At 30.0% G+C, this 17393-nt stretch overlaps 1 protein-coding gene across 3 annotated transcripts; it reads right to left on the reverse strand.

Annotated features, from left to right (window-relative positions):
• Window positions 1-360: 360 nt before the first annotated feature.
• Window positions 361-16661, reverse strand: Sec24AB (Protein transport protein Sec24AB). Of its 3 annotated transcripts, XM_065510632.1 has the most exons (16): window positions 16350-16661; window positions 10049-10832; window positions 9250-9409; window positions 8679-9183; window positions 8506-8608; window positions 8299-8425; window positions 6648-6757; window positions 6341-6572; window positions 6122-6279; window positions 5823-6048; window positions 5505-5758; window positions 5070-5438; window positions 4781-5004; window positions 3192-3289; window positions 2976-3114; window positions 361-2906 (listed from the first exon to the last, which is right to left on the reverse strand). In XM_065510632.1, exons 2-16 carry the CDS (start codon window positions 10766-10768, stop codon window positions 2795-2797), a joined length of 3537 nt encoding a protein of 1178 aa, XP_065366704.1. In that variant the 5' UTR covers window positions 10769-10832; window positions 16350-16661; the 3' UTR covers window positions 361-2794. The 3 variants fall into 3 exon arrangements, with proteins under 3 accessions (XP_065366704.1, XP_065366702.1, XP_065366703.1); XM_065510630.1 differs by having other exon boundaries at window positions 8679-9409; XM_065510631.1 differs by having other exon boundaries at window positions 8679-9409; window positions 10049-10848.
• Between the last annotated feature and the right edge of the window lie 732 nt (window positions 16662-17393).

Below are 17393 nucleotides of genomic sequence, written 5' to 3' on the forward strand. Positions count from 1 at the left end.
ATACCTTTTGAATCCCCCAATTATTTGAATAAGTTTTCTGTTTTAATTTTCCGGAATTTTATCCAATTTATCTTCTCAACGTTCTCCCGCCATCGCTTTCGATAATCGTTCTTAAATGTTTTGTCTAAAGTAACGTTTGATGGCGATTGCTTAATCGTAGTTAAGTGGGTACGACGAATTAGCAAATCTTAATTAAAATTTTTCTCGTTTTATTGAAGGTATTCATGACAAACTTGCGAACTTCCACAAACAAAAAAAAAACAACAACATAAATAATACATATTGCTGGGTAAAATATAATGACATGAAAATTATCATAACAATTGTTTTACAAATAAAATAAATTAATTGTGAAACAACTTTCTTTATTTGGGTATATATTTCTCATTTTATTAAATTAAATGTAGATAGTAGTCGTAATTTTATTTATGATTTTAATAAAAACATTTCATGTGTTTATAGATTTATGTATTTAATATGTATAATTATTTTATTTCTAATTAATACAATGGTAGAATTATACTTTATCCACAACAATGTATAATAATCATTTATAATTATTGTTATTATAATTTTTATTTGAATTTATTGTAAATCATATCTATTTGTAGGTATGTATGTATATATTTATAATATAATATATAAATAATTTTCTTTTATATCAACTTATTTAATAAAACTCCAGTTTTCTTTTATTTGTTTTATGCTACGTTCAGACATACGTGTTAAACACATACTGTTTTTTCATTAAACACCTTAATTCTGACTTGTTTTTAATACATTTATATGATTCAAAAACATCTAATTTTAAGGTGTAAAATAATTATACATGAAATGTCTTTTTAAAAGAAAGAAAAACAAGAATCATTTTTATCATTTTTTAATAAACACAACCATGAACGCACAAAAATATAAAAAACATAACAAATCTTGTAAATTATTATTTCATTTATATTAAATTTATAATAAATATAATAATTTTTTTTAAGAACAATGCTTAAAAAGCACCTGACATTATTATTTTAATTTGAAATAAAAACTTCTCAAAGAAGAAAACGCCGAGTTTAAACACTTGGAGTTTTTTCGAAAAACAAGCATTAAACACGTTTGTCTGAACTTCAATAGCATTTTATATTTATCAACTATTACAAATATTTTATTTTCTTAAAAAGAATGAAACTTTTATATTTTCATTCAAATAAATAGATAAACAAAAAGCTTTAAGCTTGAGAGTATGAAAATCATAAATAATTAATAAATAAATAGAAATTGCAAAGAAAAAATGAATTTTAAATTAGGAATACATAGTGTTAGAAAACAAAATTCAGGAAATGTTGAACAAAATATCGTTGTAACGGAAATGGAAGCAAAATGCATAAAAATGGAAAAAAAGCTTAACACCATAAAGTTTATAATTCTATAAATGACTAAATTAAAAAATAGAAACAATATACATACTTATATATTTTTCAAAAAATTATTATATGTATATAAATTTTTGTTATGAAGTATAGTCCCAAAAAGTTTCGTAAAAATTTATTATTTTATTGATCTTTAAAATCGAAATCTGTATTTTGCGACAATTTCAAAATTATACTTAAAATTCGTGGTAGAGCAAGTTAGTATGCTAGTTCTACCGACTAAATTATTTTTTTTTTATAATTTTGTGATTGTCATAAAAAAAGTTATAAAACTTTTAAATAATGTATTTTTAAATTAATATAGTATTTTAGAATCATGGAGAAAAACATTCAAATTTCCAAAAGGCATGATGAAGATTATCTGAAAATCTTTGGTCAAATTTTGATGCGTAACCAATTAACAACATAATTTTGGAATACTTTTGAAGTTAGTTTTATTAAAGAAAACAAAACATTTTTAAACTTGTTAAGTAAAAAAAACTTCAAATACACTTCATAACCATTTATAAATAAAAAAAACTAATAAATTGAATTGAATTTATTTAAAAAATACAGGATCGCTCATCCGCAGCTATGGTAGGTAATTAGGCTTCTGAATTAAATATTAAAAACTTATACTTATTGATAGAAAAAAAGGACAAAGCAAGAAAATTTAGAATATTTTTACCACCGCACACCCATTACAAACGTACATGCATACAAACATACTTACATTGTATACATTCGTTAGTTTTAATTAAAGTACTGCAAATACGGATTATAGTTAAAGGTTTTAATTATTAGTATTTTTTTTAATATGTATTTTAATAACACATACGTATATATAATTTCTCAATTCAAACATGTTTTCTTTATGATTTTTTTTTCAATTATTAAAAATTCCTATCACGTTTTAATATTTCGTTTTTATATTTATTAAATATTATTAAGATATAATACCTAAGCATGAGTGTGTTTTATTACTATTTAAAGAAACAAAAAACGAATTGCACAAAAACACATTGTTGTTTTTTTCAACTTCCAGTTCATATATATTAATAAATAATAATTAAATTAAAGACAAAACAAAAACACACTTATGAATGAAATATAAAAAATCAAACACAAACATTTTGGAAATCAACACCAAAAATGACTAATGCAGCTGTTATTATTTCTTTATCTTATTTTAGGTAAAATTTTGTTTTCATTTTACTGGACTTTAAACCGTGTCCACTTTTATATTGTATATAAATCATTGTAACATAAAAATTATACATTATTTTGTATCTTTTTCTTTTAAGATTTCCCTTTTTAATTTCTACATGTACTACATTATTTTTATTATTATTAGCGTTTATTTAATTTCAACTTATCTTTCCTTTACTAAACTACTATTTAACCTGAGTCCGTATGTGTTGCAAAAATTCATAATATGATAAACTAGATTCGCTGCGATCATCAACTAATTTTTCAATTAGTTGAGGTTTGGCTGTACTTGTATCCCTGCAACAAAAAAAAATTAAAGATTATTTTTTATCAAAACATGCCAACATTTGTAATGTAAATCCATACCTTATTATCTGTACAATTGGTGGATAAGGTTTTTCATCATTTAGTTTCATTATAAATCGTTTCAGTGTATCATTTTCCGACCTATTTACATTTGGTAAACCATAGTAATAGTCGGGCAATTCAGCGGTTGATTTAATTCCTGTTTTTTTTTTTTGATTTAAAAGGCAATTTAAATTTAATAAATAATAACAAATATTTAGGTTTATATTTACATACCGAAAGTATTTTCTAGAATATTAACTGGTACATTGAGTCCAACGTATACCATAATCAATGTGCCGCAATCCATTAAGAATATTGAACGAGAATCCAAACTAAAAGTAAATATATAAATGTGTATATTTAAAATAAAAGCAGACAAGAGAATAATAAATATAATACATTCTTAAAAATACTATGGAGAACCCCTTACGTGATAACTCTGATGTACCGTATTATAATGGGTTTTTTTACAATACTATCAATACTCTACTTTCACAACGATCATTATTTTTTTAATGTACTTTTAACCCTTTCACGCATATGGGACACCGGTGTACCTAAGGTTGAATATTTATTTTTTTTCCAAATAGAGTCTTATTTTGAGTTGTCAGTTACTCTAATTTTTATTTTGATTATGCTAGCAGTACATGCTTTAAAAATCTAGTAAATCTGTATCTTTTTGAAACTTCGCACACTCCTCTCTGTTTTTTTAAGTGATAGAATACTATATATTTTTGTAGTTTTCAAAACATTTTTTTTATAGAATTTAAAAGAATGGTAAGTAGTAATTATTATTTTATTGTTATTTATTTATTTACTAAAACAAAAACGATTTACTCTCAATTGAGAGTTTTATTAAGCTAATGGACCTCGAGTGAGCGTCTAGCAAGCGGGTTCGGATGACGTTTTAATTTAAGTACATACTTTTAAGTCATAATTCGTCATGAACCATGGCGCTCACGTCATGGACCCTCTCTATTACATCAATACTAGTATTACTAACTGTTTCCCATAATTGGATTCTGTATGTTCAAATTGGTTTCAAAATACTTTAAATAATATTACTTTAACCAATAAAAACTGGACAGAAATGAATTTCAAGGTAGGCAAAAATCTCACCTTCCCTCTTTCTTCGGACATCTTCCTTTTAACTTTTTCAATCTTCCCCTTTAAATAAATTTTACCATTCAAATCAGCTCTATGGAGAGTATTCCTGATGGTTTAGTTTTGAATCCTAGTGTCGTTTTAAAATATATTGGTTGGTATTTGTGAATAGATGAATCCTCCACGAAATGTTTTATTGCTAAATCTAAATTCATCGCTTGTCTGACATAGCGCAGACTGGGCTAAGAAAATTATGATTTCTATCATAAGTAATATCATGTGCGGACGACTGCAGCATTATGGCAACGGTAAACAACATTGATTACCAATTTCTTCACTGCATGTAACCTGCAGCACAGCACATGGTAAGGGTTGCCATGATACCCCCACATATTCAACAGAACCCCCATATTAGACTCTGCATACGATTCAACGATTGAGGGGACATTTCTTGTTGTAAATTGGGGAATATATTATGTTCCATTAAAGGAATAAGGTGGTAGATCGGGAGTTGTGGCAGCTTCTTTTACCTACTTCTTATACTAATCCTCACGTGTAATAATCCTATATCGCAAATTCAAAAATAGTTGCGAATTTTTAACAGTTCGTATCAGCAAAATTTTAGAGCGTTAACAAATTGATTTTACGGAGCAGTCGAGAGTACATACGTTTTAACATAAAATAAAAGAAGATTGAATTAATAATAATATCCAACTTACTACTCTGCTGATAACTGCAAACGTTGAACATCTGGTAAGTCGTCTTCTTCATCAGCATCATCGTTTGTAGGATTGGCATTTTGATTATTATAGAATAGTACATCAATATTATAAAATTCTGGATAGATAAATTTCATCAATTGATCTAAAGGTAAAGTCTTCATGGAGTCCATAGCAAACACACGATCGTCGAGGCGTGTACTCGTGCCAACACGGAAGGCAGGCTGTAAATAAAAGTGTTATTGTTTCCAAATCCAAACAAATTGCATATTTTCCTCCAATTACTTACATGTTTCAACAATGCCAATATATAAAGAGGCATAAGAGACAAACTACGTGGTGCAATAAGTTGTCCAGATTGGCCTGATGGTAAGTTTTGTGCAATTTTAAATGCATTCAATATATCTACTGTGGCATTAATGAATGCCTCACGAGCATCAGCTATATTTGATGTTATTGACCGATCAACAGCCATCTTTGAAAGTAAACCGATTATAGCTTCCGTATCTGCAGAATGCATTACTTCGGGTAAAGAAGCAGTCACTGGCAAACAAACTGTGTGTACACGTATGCGACGTTCACCTTCACTGTTGGTATAAAGCAAGGCTGCTTGGAAGCATATTGTTTTCACATCCGTTAATGTTTCCTCATAGGAAATCTAAGAATAATTACATTAAAATAAATAAATAAAAAATTTTAATTAAAACTGAATAATTAAACCCACCTGCATGCCATAACCGGCATCCGGATTAACATTGGGTAATGATAACAAATCTGTCGAACGAACAAAGAAATTACCATGGAATGTATGTACTTGAAGGCCACGTGTACAACGTATACGCATTACTGCTTCAAAACCAATTTTACGCACCAAATATCGTTTTAAGCAATGCTTCAAAGAATCCACCAACTGAGGTTTAGTCTTTTGATATAAGGGGAAATGGTGAACACAGCCACCGCTATGCTTGCTAATGCCGGCTACACAAACATAATATCAAGCAATTTATTTATAAGAATATATTTATTAATTGAGCGAACTTACATATTGTAGCCAAATCACTGTATTGCTGATTTAATAGGAAAAGATCAACAGCAATTTGATAACCAGAACATTCAAGAGCGAAACGTTTATAAAAGTCCGTTGCTGGATTTAAATGAGCAACATCTTTGGCAGACCGATTATTAGGATCTTCACGAGGCTCTAAACCACCGGGACCCTTATTGGGAAGGCACGTTTGGAATACGGTAATACGACCACCAGACGCTTGCTAAAACGTTAAATCATTAAAATAATAGGTTAATAACAAATATGATCAAAGAGATTTCTTAAATAATTATTACCATTAATTTAAACGCTACTTGCAGCGCAGCTCCTAATGCTGAACCTGGATCATGAGTTTCAGCAAAACGTTTTGGCAATTGATTTAGTAAATCTTTCACTAATTCTTTACATTCCTTAAGATTCACTAACAGATTATCGGGTCTTGGCAAAAAAGGATCTAATTTGCAATAAAACAAATTTAATTTACATATAAACAATATAATGTACAAACTGTATACCATCTATGTCCAATAGAGTCATCTCATGGGGTTGATTGTAACCTTCAGCCATGCTGTAGAAATGTACGTTGCTGTTGTAGGCAATAAAACCAACTTGAGTGCGAGCATCGCCTGGCATATCATCTAAATGTTTGGATAGCATCGCACAGACACTCTCCAAGTATCCACATTGTTGGGCAATTATTGATACATCGAATAGGAATAAATATATAGCTGGCTGCGGTGGACGCAACTGTAAACGAAGAAAAAAACATTAAAGTGTTAATATTTAAGTGGACAATAAATACTTGTTGTTCGCTGTATTTACCATATATTCAGATGGTGCTATGAACTCAATTGTACTAGAACGTACTTCGGGACGACGAGTTACATCTCCATAAGTTTTGGTGGCTGGATCAAATTGAAAATCATCTGGCACTAAAAAGCAATTGAAAATTGTTGAAATTACAAACGGAATGGCAAATCTTACCACTCATGGTTAAGAATATAATAAATTTGTTTTAGAAATAATTGTGAATTACTTAGAGCTAGTTTCTGAGATAAAGATAATCTACATTCTTCGCTTAAACCTAGATTAAACTAAAAATTGTGTTTCTCACTTATTGTTTTGTTACTATAAAATCTTGGTTTAGCTGAGAATCATTGGTGAGTTAAACTTTAGTATAAAATGCTAAAGCACAAACAGATATAAAATAAACAATTCAGCACAGCAGCTCTTTGTTTTGATTTGCTTTATTAACATCAATATAATTTTTAATATACATTTTATATACTTTAATGTCATTTTTTCTTTTACAAAGTTAAAATTTACAAAAAAGTTATGTACGCGGTTGCTTTTTCTTATAAAATTTAAAGTATTGCCATATTTATACGAAACATTTTGAGGAATAAACGTGTGATTTGACTGAATAGTATGGTAATGCTTTTTGGTTAAATCCCGACAAAATATGTTTCAGGTTTAATATAACAGCGTGTTAAGCTGAGTTTAACTGACAAGTAACAAACTAGCTCTTAAATTACTAATTTTTCCTCACATATCCTGTAAATTCGACGTATATTGAGAATTTGGTAAATCATATTAGCAATTAGAAAACTATATACAGCCCAATTATGAAAAAATTTCCGGGAGTTTTTTCCCTCTTAACATTTTTCATATACAAATTCTATGTTAAAAAAATTAAAAGGGAAAAAAATCCCGGGGAATTTTTTTTCATAATTGGGCTGATAATGAATAAATCTAACTCTTATATACAAAAAATAAAAAATGCAGAAGGTCTACATATGAAATAATAAGATATTTGCTAAATATCCACTAAGAATCTTTTGTGTTTTTAAAATTTTATGTAACATTTATGTTTATAACATTTTTTTAGACTACTTTTCCTTAATAATTTAAGGAAAATGATACTTTTAAGTAAACCCTCAAAACATTTTATCTAATTATTTTATAAAGGTTTCAATAAAGATAATAATTAATAATAAAAATAAAAATAGTCCGTCATTAATGATATGTGATGTGTTGCTCACCGATAGTCAGCTTGTCATAGTAAGTTAATAAATTTTTTTGTAAAATTAAATAATATTTCTCTGAGTAAAGTATCTATGTATATTATTTTCTATGGTACGAAGCAAACTTCCTCAATCGTTTCAAAAATTCAATAATTCGGTATAAATTTTTTATTTTTTTATATATTAAGAAATAAAAAAATAATTAATGTAAAAAATTAATTAGTACCGGGAACTCAGGAAATGAAAAGCATTACTTTGTACCTAAATACATTTTAACGGAGTGAATATATCTGCTAACTTTGTGTGTTAATATTCACAAGGGAAAGTTAGCAGCTCAATAGTTAGCAAATACATTTTCATCGTGAATTAGGCTGTATGTTTTTTTCTTTCCAAATAAACTTTTACTTTTTTTCTCAAACAAAATTTTTTTGTTGCAAATTTCAACTTACATTCATTGACCCGGTAACATAAATTACACTTCCACATTTTACTATCAACGAAGTACACAAAAGGATTAATGTATGTACGACATAAGCGACAGCGAACTATATTCGGACATTGAATAACTGGGAGGCTCTAAAAACACATGTAATAAATAAGAAAAAATAGTGAAATAAGCAAAAAAAAAAGTTGTACAAAAAGAAAATCATACTTACATTAATATCACGGAATGGATGAATAAGAATTCCCAAGGGCAGACGAGATTTTTGCAATAGCGAATTACTCTCTGGTATTTTAGCTAGTGTACAACGCATTATGCTAATGAAACAATATTAAACAACACTATATTGTATAATTGTGGGCTTTTTAAATGAAAGGTGTAACTTACTTGGAATTGCAGTTAATAGATTCGTGAAATTGGTTGTGTAAAACAATTTTGGGTGGTACTAAAGTAGCCGGTGATAAAATATGGCGATTTTGCATAAGATCAATTGTATCTTGACCCCATAGCCGATTGAAACCCTGTTGAAGAACGCTGCCTCCATGAGGGAATTGACCAGGTTGCTGCTGTTGCTGTTGATAAGATTGATTTTGATATTGCAAGGGTCCTGTATTTTGTTGTCCATTAAACATGCCAGGTGGTTGAGTAGCGCCAACAGATTGCTGCTGTTTCTGGGCTGGATAATTATAAGCAGCAGAATATGGCTGTTGTAGAGGTGGCGGAGGCTGCTGCTGCGGCTGTTGTTGCATCATTGGAGGCAGTTGTTGATTAGTGGGATACATTGGTTTACGTTGTTGGCTCATTTGAGTTTGGTTATTGTTCAATTGATTTTGCTGTAACGTATTGGTTGTTGGTGTAGGTGGAAGTGGTAGTGGTCCAGTCGAATTTGGTGCTGTTGGATAATTGGCATTTTGTGATGGGCTTTGTGGATATGACATGAGAGGAGATGTAGACGTACCATATGTTCCACTCGTAGGGGGTCGTTGGGCGCCAAACTGAGCTGCTGGTTGTACAGGCCGATTGCTTAGTGGTGCTCCAGCAACATTGAGAGGAAGATTTGTTGGGGCTGCGGATGTTGGTGGTGGTTGCACATTTAAAGCTGATGTTTTGAAGTTATTCTAAACAAATAATATACACAAATAGATCAGTTCAAATATTCCGATTAATTCGATGTTTTAAGACATAATTACTAAAAATAACCACATCTAGCTCTCAAAATAAAATATTTATTTAATTTATTAATAAAAATAAATAAAAAATAAAATCAAGTGCTCTTATAATATAAAACATTGGCCAGCTGGCTGTTATAAAAATATGTATACTGAAGTGCAGAAGTTTAATTTCTACTTGATAATGCTCTTTTTTGTGACTAATAAACTTAATTAATAAAATATCAATTTTTCACATGACTAGGAATTTAATGAGACATAATTTATTGTTTGAATTTGATTTAATTTAAACAATGTTATTTAGAAATGCAAAAATTCCAATCCAACATTTTGGTCAGAAAATGTTAAGTCGGACGGAGTACAAAGCCTGGTACCTCTAATATATTTTAAATAAAATGGAAAGATAACAAATTATTTGGGACTTTATAAATTCTACACAACTTCCATCTAGTCCTCTTAATACATTTGTGTTAAAGTCTCTGAGATTTGTACTAACTAATTTCAAAATATTTAATTACGGCGCCTGGTAAATATGATGCTTTTTTAAATATGTAATTATTTTCTTATATAAATATTATAAATGCTCACCTGGAAATTATTCACATTTTGTTGTTGCGATACAGGTGTCGCGACATTTTTGGGTAGCATTTGCATAGACTGGGATGACGGCAAAGATGTGGGTGGAATAGGACCATTCATCCGATTAACATTTAAGTTTTGCATGCTGCCCGTTAAATTAGTAACATTTGATGTTGCAGTAGTATTGGTTAATGGTGCTGTTGGTGGTTGGTTTCCAATACCAGATTGCTGCTGTTGGGACTGAGCTGTGAGTTGATATTGTTGTTGATTTAATTGAAGTGAAGGTGAAGCGGTTCTTGAAGAATTTGCACTTGCTGTTGCATTAATACTTGCACCATTCGACATTTGATTATTTCCCGATCCAGGTCCATTTGCAATCGGAGGCCTCATATGAGGTGGTAGATTACTAGTTAGAGGACCTTGTGTTTGCTGTTGACTTGTTGGCGGTCTTGGCTGGGGTCCATTTACACTTTGAGGTCCAGTGTAATTTCCAATTGTTGTTGTTGGATTTGTAACAGATGTTGAGGCCATTGATGGTGGCATGAATTTGCTAATATTTTCATTTATTGTTGGAGACATTGGTGGCATACCAGAATATTGTTGTTTTTGTTGCTGTTGTTGTGGCAGCAATGGCTGTTGTTGCATTTGTGGTAAGGGTGGCATACCATTAACCATATTCATTTGTCCCATTGGTGGTGGACCATAATTTGTATTTGTATATGACGACATTGTAGTGACCCTTTATTTTACTCTTTATTAACAAAACATAGAAATTGTGACAGCAGCAAAAGGTCTTTAAAAAAGATTTACTTAAATTAAATGTTTGAAAAAATGTAGCCCAAAATCTTATCTTAGTTATGGTTAAATAAAAAAATCGACCTTGCTACTTTTTACGCGTGCAACAACAAATAATTGATAAAATGAAAATAATTTTAGGACCATACACACACCAGCCAACTTTTCAAGAAAACCGTTCATAATCTTATCTTTTTGTGAAGAAAATGTTTGAAATCATGTTTCCACAATTAATGAAGGTTATCAATGGAAACCAATTACATATAACGTTTATACAATGTCAATGACTGACATTGTCTATTTTAATTTGATACATATGTAATCAAAATATAAAGGTTACATGATTTCATGTACAATTGAGAGCGTCTATGCCTTTAAATTTGATGTAGTTCTAATATTTTGCTAATTCTCAGCAATTTAATGACCGATTTTGTTGAAACTATCTTAACATATATGATATATAGAAAACAAATGGTCCGTAGGATAACTGGGGAATTCAGAAAACGTATTTCAACCATAGCACAGACAGACGAAGATTGCTATATAATTTCCCTACATATAATTAAGACAAATAAATATTATAGAAACACTATTTCAATCAAACAAATTTAATATATTCTTTAAACGAAATGATTGCAAAAAAAATCTCAACTTAAGGTGGAACAATTACGCAAAATACGCAAAAATACAATTACGAACCGGTTTTAGAATAATCAACGGACCTACTATAGAAGAAACAATAAGAAGACCAACACTATGGAAGTACGTGCATTTTTGCATTTAACAAATTCTTCAACTAAAACTGGATTGTATACATATGTACGTACTTTACATTCTAAAACATTTGCTAAGTAAATTTTTTAAATTGAAATTAACTCTTCTTAGTATGTATTAGGGTATTCAATCAATTAACCGTTAATCGGTTAACCGATTAATTTTGGTCGGTTAACAGTTCGAATAATTTAATATTACCGATTTTCAAATAACAAATAAACCGATTAATTTGTGTCGATTAACCGGCATTTCTTTTTTTACACTTTTTTGTTTTTATTTTTCCGTTTTAATTCAAATACAAATGTTATAGTAAAATTACATATTAATGTGTTACTTTAATTTAAAGCAGTTTTTTAGTTTTTTTATGAGATATACATACATATAGTAATACATGTCTTATGTCGATTTTAGCAAAAAAAAAATTCAAAAGTTCATCGTTATTAGAGTTATTGATTCTGAGTAAAATAACGAAAAATTTATTCTCGGTCACGAATACTTTTGGGTGGGTGGGGCTATTAAGTTTCATAATATTTTGAACATTAAAGCCCAAAAACAAAAAAAAAATCGTTATTTGACTCAGAATCAATAATTCTAATAACTGTGAAATTTTGGACGTGATAGGAAATGTTGCTAACCCGAATTAAGTGATGTTGTTTTAATTTTTTTAATATTAAACTTCATTTGTTTTTACATTTATAGACGAAAGTGGATACATTACTGAAACGAGTATTTCATCAGAACTTAACGAAACTATGAATAAAGAAAAAAATAATTTAAAAAGAAAACATTTAAATTATGTTCTTTTTTTAAGCAGATTATTTCGGAAGATCTCATTAAAATACCTCACATGTGTATATAAAAAGGATCTCAAATACCATATTTTCTTTGCTATTATTTATTTTTGGTTGAATTGTTATGTTTTGTTTGTTATTTATGGTTTTGTTCCATTTGTTAATAAAACTTAAATAAATAGGCAAAATTCGTGTTTTTATTTTCAATTTAATCCTCCGTTAGTCGCAATCATTTTCAATCGAGACTAGTCGCAATGTATCAAATTGATATCAATAAAAGAAAGGAGCGTTTGAAAATAATCTCTTCACTTTTTATTTCGAAAACATAAAAACAATATTAAATTCAAACCCCCGTATTCATAAAAAAATTTTAAATTTAAACAATGTTTTAAAGCAAAATTTCCATACAAAATTTGATTTTAAAACGTTGTTTAAATTTAAAATTCGTTTATGAATACGGCCTAAAGTATTTAAAAGTATAATACAAATAAAATTGCAGTATAAATATATTTTTATCAAAAAATAGCTTAAAACTTAGGGTGTTTAAAAAAATTTACAATAAAAAAATGTTTGCCTGTATCAACTAGATCTGTTAGTAGTCTATATCACCATTGACTGTAACGTTCTGACCATCATTATTTGTGAATGCATATGGACCAATGATTCCACCGGCCCATAAAGCACAAAAAACAGTGAGTTTTTCTGAAAGTAATGGTGTTTCGATAATGGCTTCATTACTCACTCGAATTTTGAAATTATGTCGATCAAATTTGGTACATAAATTTGTTTCGGTCGAAGGACCAACTTTTGAATTCCGCAATATCAAAATTCAATTTAAACAAATGGTTTCTTGGGCGAACGTTGCTCAGAATTAGAATATTTATAAATATTCTGAATGGAAATATTTTTTTTAATGTTCTCCAAAAAATGTTTTAACTGTAGTAATTGCTTTAGAAACAAATTAAAATTTGTATTCTAATTTTATTTATAAGTTCCGCAATAAAAAAAACCATTGAGACCAATTTATATAACAACATTTAATGAATATAGAATGTATATTTGGTAAAATTAAAATAACAGAACAATGTCATATTTGCTCCCCAAGCATAAATTTAGATGATAAAGAAGAATAAAAGAAGCCATTTTATATCCATATAATAAATATCCAAAGTTAATTAGAGTGGGTGAAAATGCGTAACTCTATAGGCAGTCGGTTCCAATAACCTGTAACCCTGACAAGAAAGGACCTAACAAATATTGATCTAAAAATTATGGGACAAATAAGGTGTGGATTTCTACTTCGTGGTGAAAAAGGCTAGAATATATTTGTGATGATCAACAAATTGAACTTCCGCATCACCCAGAAAAATATTACAGTTAGTAACTTTCTCGAAACTTTTTGAAAAGTAGCTGCTTGAAAGCATTATAGTACACCTTAACGATAATTGCATTATTCCTGACCATCAATTTGGTTTTAGAAAGATGCACATTACTATCGAACAGGTACATCGGATACTTTTATCCGGAAAACCTTCGAGAGCAAGCAATATTGCTCCGCATTATTTATTGACATATCACAAGCCTTCGATAAAGTCTGGCACGATGGACTAACACACAAAATGATTAGATTACTACCTGCGAATATACATAAACTGCTTAACAATTACATACTAAAAAGATATTTCCAAATCAGATCAAAAGATGTGTTCTCTTCACGTCGAGAAATTTTGCTGGTGTACTGCAGATATAACTACGAGAGCACTGACTTATACATCTACATTAAACCTGTCAGTAAGGAGCTTAAAAATACCCGATGTCTGGAAAATGGGTCGAGTGATCCCATTGTTAAAACCTGGGAAAATCGCGAACGAGGGACAATCGTAAAGGCCGATTTCCCTCCTGTCACCTGTCGCGAAGACACTCGAAGCTCTTCTCCTCCCCCAGCTTACCCGTCAACTACCAGCAGCTCGTCACCAGCATGGATTCAGTAAGATGCACAGCACCACCACAGCACTATCCACCTTAGTCACTCAGATCTCACAGGGCTTAAAGCAGCAGAGGCCTTGTGAACGTACTATCCTAGTGACACTTGAATGTCGAAGGCCTTCGACACTGTCCGTCACGCCACACTCTTCCAGGACTTCCTGCAGTCCAAAATGCCCAACAACACGAAGAGATGGATAGTGAACTATCTGAGTGGAAGGTAGTCGTTCGTGGAGTTTAGAGACAAATGCTCAAAACCCCGTAGACGCCGCTCCGGCGGTGTCCTGACGCCGCTCCTGGGGGTATGGACAAAGAAACCGTGCTAGCAACCTACAAGACGATTGGGCGGCATGTCAGACACGACCTTATAAAAAAACGAGGAGAGTATACAGAGGCATGTGCTGGATCTATTTGATCGCAGCTCGTATATGACAGCTTTTAACGACATTCATAGAGACGCCATCAATTCAGATGCCGAGAACTCTTGTTCTACCGCGTAAAACAAGTGTCGTTTTGGTCAGAGTCCCCATGACACCCTCCACATTTTCAACTGTCCAGCCAGCCCAACTTCACTACACCCAGTACTCTAAAGCTTACACAAATAAAATCAAAGTCAGCTAAGTTTCACTGGCTAATTGGTTCACGGTCTGCTCTAGACTTGGAGTACAAAGTACTCCTACTGACAAAGTACTACGGCAGTCAGCTATGGGTAACAGCCTCCTCTCTAACGTTGAAAACTTGCAAATAAAGCAGTCAGCACTGTTAAGGACAATAACAGGGACACCTTGGTACATTCGCAAAAGTAGCATCCATAGGGATATCGAAAGGGAGAACTATATGATCAATTATGAACCGATCCCAAGGAAAATATCAGTACAATTCGTGAAATAGTAAATACAATTTAAATCAATTGTTTGAAATAAAGCAGAGGCCATGGTGTTTAAATTGTAATTAAACCCATACTATCATGACTATCAAGTTATACCTACAAATAATTTTAGATTAAATCAAATAAATGCTCTGAACAAGATCATTCAACTTCGATTCAGCTTTAAACAATAATAACGAATATGTATAAGAAAAAATTAAAATACAGAACAATTCACAAAATGTAGGTATATAAAACTGCAATGAAATACAAAAAAAAACGGAAGTATGTCAGTTAAAGTATCGAAAAGAAACGAAGTGTTGATATTGACCCAAATAATCTATTAACGACACTACCAATTACCACAACGACGCTCTCTTTTCGACTTTAAAAGGTTGGTATGTAAATGGTAAGATAATAATTATTTAATGTTAGAAATTGAGTTGATAGACTATCAAACTGTCGTACATACGGGTACAAATTATAAAACGGTTTTACACTACAGTTCAGTAATAATAAGATTAAAATTCATTCACACTTACTAAAGAGCAAAAACAAACAACTTAATTAATGATAACGAATGATCAAATTAATAGTTGTGTCTGTTATAACTACTATTACATATTGGCACTTGTCCTATTATTTTTATATGATGTATTTATTATACATGTTTATGAAGAGAGGAGGGAGGTTGGGTACATCTATTCCACTGTACCGGCTAGACATACCCGTGACGTAGAACAACATAAGATGACGTCGCCAGTTAATTTTATTTCGTTTTTGTCTTTCTTTCATTTTTGACATTTGCCTTTGACACACAATTTGTAGTAGGAAAACAAGAAAACGCAAATTCACGGGGTGGGCAAAAAACACATACAAACGTACACTCACTCAATCATACAACACAATGAACTAAACTGAGAAAAAACGATAATTGGAATGTGCATCCATCACGGGCACACGATATTCAGCCAGCCTAATAATATGAACGAACAGAAATATGTACTTTGTATGTATATTTATTTATTCACTGATTTTCTTTTCAATAAGAATTTATTTAACAAAATATTATTCAACACAAAACATTCTACGTAATTACCTCGAATATTTGTCTTTCTTTATAGTTTTATCTGTATTTTTCACTGAAAAGATCCTTGTAATTTTACAAATTAGGGGTTTCAAAGTTCGAGAATATTGCGTTAACAGTGTCTCCTCCCTTTTGCTTGACGAAAAATATTTTCTTTTACACAAATTTTGTTTAAAAGTTTGCTAGTTATATTTTATTATTTTTTGCACTTTTTTAATTCTGTATTAAATATTTTCTGCAAATTTTCTTGAAAAATTATAATTTTTCATTTGACAAAAAAACAGACAACTCAGCTCTCACTTGACAGCTCAGCACCAGCAGTGATGCTAACTAATTTAGCTGCTTTTTTTTTGTCAAATATAGCGATTTTGAAACTAATATAGCGGCGGAAAAATTATTTGTAAAACTAGAAATTCTAGCGATTTTTTATATGAAAAATTAAAAAAGGAAAAAGTATTTTTTATAGTTAAAATACATTTTTAACATTGCAAAGTAAAAGATCAAAATTTAGGTTCATGAATATTAAAATTTCAAAAATATACACAAATAATTAGGTAAAGTTTTAAATATTTTCTGTTTTATTATTTGTTATGTGATTAAATTATTTTGTCAAAAAAGTAATAAAAAACTATTTTTTCAAACCATCTTATTCTTAATTATAATACTTTTATTCACTTATCGTTATATATCACTAAAGATTTTAAAATAAATATTATTATAAATTTGCATTAAAATTTAATTTTAAATATTTTAAACTATTTTTGGCCTATTCATATTCTTCTTCAAAAAGTTACCATCTGGTGAGACACTAAAAAATATTCACAGTGTTGCCACGTTGTTCTAATTGTATTAGAACAAATTAGCATTGCCAGGTAAAAATGTTATTGTAGTTCTTTTCACTGTTAATAAAATTAAAATGTGTAATTTATAAAATATTGTTGTTCTTTGACACGGTTAATATAATTGAAGGATTTATATAGGTTTTATTAAAAAATTACACACACAAATTGAAAATTTGATTGACTGTGGTGAACGGATCCAAAATGCATTAAGCAG

This window comes from Calliphora vicina, chromosome 5, assembly GCF_958450345.1.
Source record: "Calliphora vicina chromosome 5, idCalVici1.1, whole genome shotgun sequence".
Lineage (NCBI taxonomy): Eukaryota > Metazoa > Arthropoda > Insecta > Diptera > Calliphoridae > Calliphora > Calliphora vicina.